The 9851-nt window shown below is 28.9% G+C and overlaps 1 protein-coding gene across 1 annotated transcript; it reads right to left on the bottom strand.

Annotated features, from left to right (window-relative positions):
• Nucleotides 1-3403: 3403 nt before the first annotated feature.
• LOC136089618 (uncharacterized) lies at nt 3404-8767 on the bottom strand. The gene is made up of 3 exons (XM_065815670.1): nt 8560-8767; nt 3696-4517; nt 3404-3642 (listed from the first exon to the last, which is right to left on the bottom strand). The coding sequence occupies exons 1-3, from the start codon at nt 8765-8767 to the stop codon at nt 3404-3406; spliced, it is 1269 nt and encodes a 422-aa protein (XP_065671742.1).
• Between the last annotated feature and the right edge of the window lie 1084 nt (nt 8768-9851).

Below are 9851 nucleotides of genomic sequence, written 5' to 3'. Positions count from 1 at the left end.
AAGTGATTGGAGTTTGTGGCTGCAATGGGGTGGCAATGTCAAGAGCACAACATTGCTTTCCTTAGCTTTATCCGTCAGTTCAATTGATATATGAGTTTTTTGGTTGTCCATTATTAAAAGTAATGGATGATCCTTGCTAGGATGTCCATACTCCACAAAATGATCAAACCATTTCAAAAAAATTTCTGTATTTATCCATCCACTAGGATTAGCATCACCTTTTGTACCTGTTGGTGCACCTTTAAGCATATGACTATGAAAGTGGACACGAAGAAATATCAAAAACGGTGGAATAAAATTTCCAAGGGCATTAATACAACCCACCATTGTAACTAAGGTTCCACTTTCAGCAGAAGTTACCTGTCCTACATGCTTTTACTCCTTTACCAGCAATCACTTTCACTGGCTTATGAACAGTTGTCAGACCTGTTTCATCAGTATTGAAAATGCAATCAACAGAAAAGTTATAGCGCTTCTGCACCATGTCAAGGTTTTCGAAGAAAGTATCTACATTTGTGCGATTGAAACTAGTTGTTCGACTGAGGTTGGTAGCTTCTGGCGTACGAATAGATAATTTTGGACGATTTAAGAATAAATAAAACCATTCAGTTCTAGCTGTTTCACTCTTTTTCCAGTTTTCTGGAATTTTAATGTCATTTTTAATTGCATATTGATATGCAAGTTGCTTTGTTTCTCTAACATCAAGTCCATAATGCATATTAGATGCTTGACGAAGATATATTGAAAGTTCATCTTCTTGTGTCTTATTAAAAATATATTTATGTTGTTCCTCAAAGTATAAGTTACTGTAAGATGTTTCTTTATTAACCTTTATTTTCCGCTGTAAACTTGATTTTGAAATTGTATACTCTTGTGCAGCTGCTCGTAGTGATAAACTGCCAGATTCGACAGCCATCACAGCAGCTTTTATTGTATGAGCATCGGGCTTTAACCGACTTGACACTCGTTTGTACTTTCTTGGCATCTGAAAAATTATTACTCATATTACTCACTCCATTATTAAAAAAAATTATGCTCTTTTTAATTGCATTAACCAAAATCCAGATTAGGCTATTAATTTTAAATTTATTTTAATGAAAAAAAAATAGTATTACAACCCAATAAAACTTATAATGTGATTAAATTTAATAAGGCTAAATAAGAATTCCGCGTTTTGCGGAACCGATATTTGTGCTAAAATTCTGTGCTACGCTTTTTGAAGTTAGTATTTCGCCAGTGATGAAAAAGCATATTTTGTTGTTTTATTTTATTGAATTATATATTAACATAGATATTTTTCAGAAACTAGCGGAATTAAACTTTGTTAATCTGTATATTTGAATTACAATAAAGATTATTTTAATTTGATTTTTTTAATAACAAAATCTTTGTTGTACTTCGTTCATTAAGTAAATGTTGAAGATATGCTCACTTTTTTTTCTAACCTTTCACTAAGTTATGTTTACATATTTTCTTTGCATCTGCCAAATTTCATCGATTTATTTTTAGTAGCAGATATCCTATTTTATGTAGCACTTTTGGTACCTAAATTTTTTTTTTTTTTTTTTTTCATTTTTCCGCTTTAAATATGGGATAAGTGGAAGGGGAGGGGGTGAAAAGAATTTAATTTGCATATAATATATCATATATAAATATGATAATATAATCAAATTTAGAATAAAAAAATGAGCAAAAGAAAAAGTGATAATATATATATTATATAATTTTAGACGGTGCAAGAGATATTTTTGGGCCCTATACCCATAATTCTAATATTTTAAACTATTACTGTATGCTTTTGTTGAATCAATTGTGGTTCAATTCCACATTGGTTTTTGAAATCGGCAATTGTTCACAATGAGGATGCAATCTTGCATTACAGTTTTATTTCTAGCTACAATTATTTCATTTACTAAAGAATATTAATTTAAAGAATAATTATTAACCGTTTTGAATTATTATTTTGTTTTTTTATGTAATTAGTTTTTCTTTCATTATTGGATTAAAGGATATTTCTGAAATAAAAGTTCAGACTATTTGTTACGTTTCAACCATGTTCAATAATACAATAATCAATCTCAACAAATATACAAGTACTAATAAAAACAGAATTTTAACCAATAGTTTATTCCAAGAATAGTTCATTTACAAAACAAAGGTGCTTTTCTTGCTTTTTTTGAAGCGAAATTTCGAATAACTTTGTCAAAATCAATTGACCTAGATATTGAAGATTCGAGACTCAACATTGCCAAATCCACTAACCGTCCTTGTAGCATTGTAGTTCTTAAAAGGTTTTTAATCAGCTTTAGTTTGCTGAATGAGCGTTCGGCGGATGCAACTGTAGCAGGAATTATTAAGAATAATCGAATTTAGGAGTTTATAGGAGCTTAATTGATTCAATCCAAAATTTGCATAATGTATAGATTTTAACAGTTTTATTTCCATTACAATATCTTCGCTAACATCTGTTGAATACTCTTCACTTAATAATTTTGCTTTCGTTTCCAATGTATCCAAATCAATATTGAGATAATTCCACATGAAGCTAAACTTATCTGAAATGCTCTGTGCTGCTTTGAATCTTACAGTAAGGCCACCAATAGCATTATCTAATACCACATAGAAAACAAATCTTCTAAAGCATGATTCCTCCATCGTCTCATCTTCATTTAAATCTGTAAACTCTTGATCCTCTGGCTCGCCAACAACTCTGGCTCTTTTACAATTTGCACCACCACGATCTCTTGATAGTTTGACTACTATATCCAAATTCATTGCAACATTCTTTGATTCTGACCAGATATCTTTCCATTTATTCCGAAGCTCAAGAAGTTGTCTTAGTAAGTGGTTTATGTTGTCCACTTCCACATCTAAAGTTGAATTTCTTGCTTGAATAACTTTGTTGCAAAAATCAATCGGAACAAGAATTTTGTACCATATTCATGACATTATTATGCAGGAAAATAAATTAATATAATATAAGGCACCTTCTACTTCAGTTCTTGTTTTAGAAGTCAAATTTAATTCTAAAAGCTCTTCCAATGACAATTTAATCCCAGAAAGTTTTGCTGCAAAAGGTTTGACACTTTCAACACGATCTGACCACCTTGTATGTGACATTCCTTTTAGTGAGCAATTGATGTGTTTTGATAATATCTCCCATCGTTTTGGACTTGAGCTGAACAAATAAAATACTATTTGAATCGTTCCAAAAAATGTTACAGCTTCAGGAATACATTCTGCCGCATCATTTTCGACAAGATTAAATGAGTGACATCCACAAGGGGAAAATAGTGCTAATGGACATAACTGAAGTATTTTGGCTTGCACACCATTGTATTTTCCAGCCATATTTGATCCATTGTCATATGCTTGTACCCTGCAATCTGAGAGAGGAATGGAGTTATGTTGAAATGTTTCCACTACCATTTGAGATTTCATCGCCAGTTTTATTGTTGCAATCTACATATGTTAGAAATCGTTCAACAATTTCATTTTGTGAATCTTTTAATATTTCATATCGTAATATGAATGTTGTTTGCTCCGTATGTGACGAATCAAGTGTTGCATCGACCATTATTGCGAAATACTTAGCAGATCTTTTTTCTTGCAAAATATGCTGTCGCACCAAATCTGAGCATTCTGCAATGAATTCATTTTGAGTATCAGCTGATAGATAATGAACTTTCTTTTGCCTTTTCGCTGAGATTCTTCCACTGATAATACATGCTCTTTAAGTATAGGGTCCCAATGTGAAAGTAACTCTATAAAACCCAAAAAGTTGCCATTATATACATCTCCAATTCGCTGGGAGGATTCCCGAAAAGCCAATCCACGTTCACCCAAAAATAGGAAAACATCTAATATTCTTTTAAGAATATTGGACCATTTCGTTGACTGCAATTTAATCGAGCTTTCCAAGTAAGTTTCAATACCCTTTCCAAATAAAAAACGTCTTTCTAATTCTCGCCAAGCTAGATAACAATCTCTGTGGACATTACTCCTCTCATGCTCTGGAATCCTGTTACACAACTTTCGCCATTTATCAGTTGCTGTATATCCATCAGGTGAAGCCAATACTGATCGCGAACTTAAATTTCTCTCAGTAACAGAGCTTTTGGAAATATTACCAGAAAATAATCGACATGGAAAGCAAAATAATGCCTGTTTATGTTGACTCCAAACCAGCCAGTCTCTTTTATGAACTTCACCATTGAAATTCTTAAAATTTAAAATTGTCTGAGGAAAAGCCTGATTGTTAATATCTTTGGGTAATATGTTAGGAAAATCGACATGGTCATTTGTGACATACTTTTCTATCTCAGATTGAGAGGGAATTTCACTCAAAAGATTACCAATATCAAGTAGGACCTGACCACAATTAGAAGCAGAAAGGCTTACAGTCTCCATCCCGTTTGAATCTTCATTATCTTCATTATCATTTGAATCTTCATTATCTTCAAACGTTTCAATTTTTTCCCCATCAAAACAGTCAGTTAAATCATCGCTTATTTTATCTACATCATTTGCTTTAGAAACAGTGTCCTCTTGTTCATATCATTGAGATTTGATGCAGTGACTCCAACGTCAAAAAGCGTCCGCATATCCTTTTTTTCATTCATAATATGTTTTTGTCTTTCTTTCCTTTTTTGACATCCTGACTTGTGAAGAGGCAGCATCGTTTATGATAATTTCTAAAATTAAAATTGTAAAAATTTCATGTTATAAAATACAAAATATAAAGAAGAATAGAGTATTCCAAAAATATGCAATTAATTATAAGACTTTATAATATTGCTTTACAGGTTATTTATTAACAGTAAAATAAGTCAATTATAATTATTACCTAATTTAATCAAGGTTTTGATTAATTATTATAAATAAAAATCGTTACCGTTAGCAATATCAAAAAGCAGTAACACTACACAATATTGGAAGAAAATAATTATTAGCAAAACCTTGAATGTACTTTTAAATTGAAAAGGAAAAAAGACTAAAGTTTATCAGCTGCACATTGAACTTATAGGAACAATAGGAATGTACTTTCAATTAAGTCTGCATGGAAGAAAATTTGAAAAAGAGAAAAGACCCGACTGAATAATTCTAAAGAGAATCTAACTAGAATTCTAAATTCTAAATAGAATAGAATAGAAATCTAAATTCTAAATAGAAATTATAAGTTACAATTAATAATGGGAAAATAACGAGAATAAATAGAGGAAAGTATGGAGAAATTTTAACCTAGATTCGAGCTAGATTACTGCAGACAGCGACTAGTTAGCTTCTAGCTGTCAAGCTCTAGCTAGATTCTCTTTAGAATTTTTAGAGGGACCAAATATGCCGATCTTTTAAGTGTATGAATATCTTTCTCTAAATGTGCAAAATATGTGTTTTTTAAGTATGTCACTAATAAATTTTTGTAATTATTATTGTAATTATTTAAAAAAAAAGCTTTGGTTAATGGGCCCCAATTGTTCTATTGGCCCTGGAGCAGTGCACCGCCTGTACCCCCCTCTCAGTGGGCCTGTATATATATATATACATATATATATATATATATATATATATATATATATATATATATATATATATATATATATATATATATATATATATATATATATATATATATATATATATATATATATATATATATATATATATATATATATATATATAAATATATATATATATATATATATATATATATATAATATATATATATATATATATATATATATATATATATATATATATATATATATATATATATATATATATATATATATAATGTATGTATATTCATATATATATAATATATATATATACATATATATATATATATATATATATATATATATATATATATATATATATATATATATATATATATATATATATATATATATATATATATATATATATATAATATATATATAAAAAATATATATACAGCGGTGGCCAAAAATTAAAGACCATTCATTTTTTAGTTGGCTTCTTAATCTTTAAATTAAAATTAAGAAGATTCTAATTGACATATTAAATTTTTTTTTAATATCTTGTTAATTAAAACATACGGATTAAAATGGTATAACTTTTTTGATCTAATTCTAATTAAATAGCGTTTAACTTATTAAAAAACTGATGAGTACTTATAAATCTTTTTTAAATAAATTGGACAAAATTTAACGACCACTTTCAAATCTTTAATTTGCACTTATTAAAAATAATAATCCATTATTTTTTTTAACTGTCTAACTTTTTAACTTTTTTTTTAATTTTTAATTTTAGGTGCCCCAAGAAGTCCTAACGGTCTTGTCACAGAGCACCGCGGAAATGCATTTGACCAGGAAGTTCACGCCTCCTTCCTTACCATGGCGCGAAAATATGTCCAGAGCTCGTTTCGAACCTGGATCTCCTGCTTATAAAGCAAGCGTTCTAACCACTGCGCCACGGCCGCACCATTTTAACTTGCTTATTACGTTGGCTATAAAATAAAATGTCGAAACCTGAGTTTCGATATCAAATAAACATTTATTTTTTGAATTGCAATAAAGATATAAAAATATTGCAAAAATGCGTGCAAAGATCGAAGAAAAAGACAGATACGCGGCTCTTGTATTAAAAGAAGAAGGCTATAACATCAGACAAATAGCAGAAAAACTCGGAAAGTCTCACTCTCGCATTATTAACATAATTCAACGATACAAAGAGACCCGTCAATTAATGATCGTCGTAGGACTGGACGCAATAAAATTTCAAATGATCGTGATGTTCGCTCGTTAGTGAGATTAAAGAAAGAAAACAGACAAGCATCATCTACAGACTTGTCTACGAAATGGACACTGTCAAATGCAATCGCTTATTCCTAGCATTGATTTATGGCAGTTGCAAGATGGATTTATTTTCCAGCAAGATAATGCGCCGTGTCATAAAGCGCATGTTGTTAGCGATTGGTTCAATTCTAATAAAATTCAAGTGCTTCCATGGCCTGCCAATAGTCCAGACTTGAATCCAATAGAGAATTTATGGTCGTGGCTTGATCACAAGCTTGGTAAAGAACAACTTTACAATTTGTTAAAAATACTTTAAAATCTCTCATCATTTGAAAAATGTGCCTGATGAAGTAATCAAAACTTTAATGAATTCAATGCCATTCTAAATTATTTTTTTATTGTTTTTTGAAATATTTTTGAAACTGGTCTTAAAATTTTGTATAATTTTTTTTCCCATTTATATTTTTTACTAGTCAGTTTTTTAAGTTTTTAACATTATTTTGTAAAAAAATTATAAATTCTTTTATAATAAATATAAAATACAATAAAAATTCTTTCTAAAAATGTTTTTTTTTTTTGATACCTTTTTCCAAATTAAATTATACTAAGGTTAAAAATAAATTTTGAAAAAAAAATGAGTGGTCTTTAATTTTTGGCCACCGCTGTATATATATATATATATATATATATATATATATATATATATATATATATATATATATATATATATATATATATATATATATATATATATATATATATATATATATATATATATAAATATATATATATTTAAATAGCTTGTGTATATATATATATATATATATATATATATATATATATATATATATATATATATATATATACATATTTATATATATATATATTTATATATATATATATTTATATATATATATTTATATATATATATATTTATATATATATAAATTAGTAATAAACACTTATCTAACTTTTATCTTCTACTTAAAGTTTCTCGAGTGCTGGATCATCAGGAAGAGTTCTCTGGATCATCAGCTCGCTGGATCATCAGGAAGAGAACTCTTCCTGATGATCCAGCAATGGTGAAACTTTAAGTAGAAGATAAAAGTTAGATAAGTGTTTTTTACTAATTTATTTATTATTGCTCTGTTCTTTAAAAACATGGAGCACTCTATTTGTAAAATACACTAACATAATTTACATATATATATATATATATATATATATATATATATATATATATATATATATATATATATATATATATATATATATATATATATATATATATAAACTACTAACTTAATTAGTAGAAAATCAGTAAATTTGTTTATTTGTATATATATTCTTTTACTACTTTTATTTTTTATACTTCCAGGTAATAAAATTAAAGAAGGTATCTACCATTCACTTTTTATAGAAGGTATCTACTATTAACTTATTGTAGAAGGTATTTTTTACACTAAGGCTTTCTCTTTTCTATAAAAATTTTCTTGTTAAGGTAGATTTCAAATTCCACAGTAGTACCAATTGACTAAGTTGGTATATTTTGAACCATAATATGGGCCCTAAATAAAATTGTCACTTGAATATCACTTGTTTTCATTTGACAAATGTCGTAAGTCAATTATCTCAAATATATCAAACACAATGACAGACAGAGTTGCAGCAAACCATCTTACTATAACCAAAATTTGTGAAACCTGGAGTAAGAGTTTGAATGAGTTAAACTGTCATTTGCACCCACTTTACACAATAGCTATTTCTTGTCGTTCGGCATTACAGTCTCTGGAAATAGAAACTTGCCAATTATTTGGATACGATTGTATGGCCGTTAAAATTCTTTTAGCAATGAACAAATTGAGGTTTAATGATGGCAAGGGTGATCCTGAAGGCTTTGTTAACTTTTTATACAATAAAAAACTGCCACAAGGTATAATTCCAAGATATCGTCGCAATCGCCTACACATTCTTTTTCGTACTGGTTTCATCTTTATAAAACACTACAATGCTTTTCAAAGACTTTCTGACTATCGAAATACTAAAATGTGGCACTCTTCAAACAGCACTGCAATCAGCGTTTTGCAATACAACTGCCATAAAAGAAATGTGCGTGCTAGCAATATTTTCCAAACTACTCACTGGACCCTGGATGAAAACATTTTATGTATCAGCTGACAAAGCAAGTTTTGATCATATTGCCAGTATCCAGATAGTTAAAGGTGTTTTGCAAACAATTAAAAGTTGCATTTCTAATCCAAGTGCACTGTTAAAAAGAAAAAATGATTTTTTTGGAAATCCTCTTAAACCAAATGCATTAGATCCTATAAATAATTTATGCTCCATTGATGAGCAGCTTGTTGGCATGATTAAAGCTTGTCTTATTGCGGTAATCGATGTTTTGAAATGTCAATATGAGAGATATTTCTCCCTTTCCATTACAGCATTATAGAGACAGCTAGTGCAAGGCTTCACAACATAGATAGTGAAGAGTTAATGGGTATGTTTAGTGAAGCTAAATGTAGATCCCCTAATGCAACAATATGTTATATATTTTGCAAAATAAGATCAAAAAAGAATAAGACTATGGATTATTTAGATAGTCTTGACCAAGTATCTAGAGAAAACGGCTAAACAATCGGTTAAATCATACTGCGTTTCAAGCAGAAATTTCAAAAAGAAAGACATGCGAAAGGCAAAAAATGGATGAAAAAGAAAAAAGAAAGCTTGAACGAGACCTGCGTCAACTATCTTTTAATGATATGAAAAATTTATACAAGCACTTATCTACCAAACAACTTGAAGACTTAGGTGACATAATGTCAGAAAGAATTGTTGGCAGAGAACTCTGCCATGAATGGTTTGTAACTGATAAGTCTGTCATGTATGATGGACAAGTAGAAAAAGTAAATAAAAGAAAAGAAGACAGAGTTCATACTATTTCTTACTGGAAAAAAGATGAAAATGATTCAGAAGCAGTTGACTATTGCATGAAAAAGTTTCAGCTTGCTGCTGATGTCATAGCAGGAGAGTTGATCTTTTCATTATTTGACAATTCTGATATAAAAAAAGTGT

This window comes from Hydra vulgaris, chromosome 13 (assembly GCF_038396675.1).
Source record: "Hydra vulgaris chromosome 13, alternate assembly HydraT2T_AEP".
NCBI lineage: Eukaryota > Metazoa > Cnidaria > Hydrozoa > Anthoathecata > Hydridae > Hydra > Hydra vulgaris.
This window is presented reverse-complemented; position numbering and strand designations above follow the sequence as displayed.

What these genes read in the sequence shown, in the direction of transcription:
- LOC136089618 (XM_065815670.1), bottom strand. Translation starts at nt 8,767, where the DNA reads ATGAAACCAGTACGAAAAAGAATGTGTAGGCGATTGCGACGATATCTT. An exon ending in AGTTTCTATTTCCAGAGACT is followed by an intron (nt 4,518 to 8,559) that starts GTAATGCCGAAC and finishes CAAATGATGTAG; the next exon opens with ATAAAATAAGCGATGATTTA. An exon ending in GGAAGAATCTCAGCGAAAAG is followed by an intron (nt 3,643 to 3,695) that starts GCAAAAGAAAGT and finishes AATTCATTGCAG; the next exon opens with AATGCTCAGATTTGGTGCGA.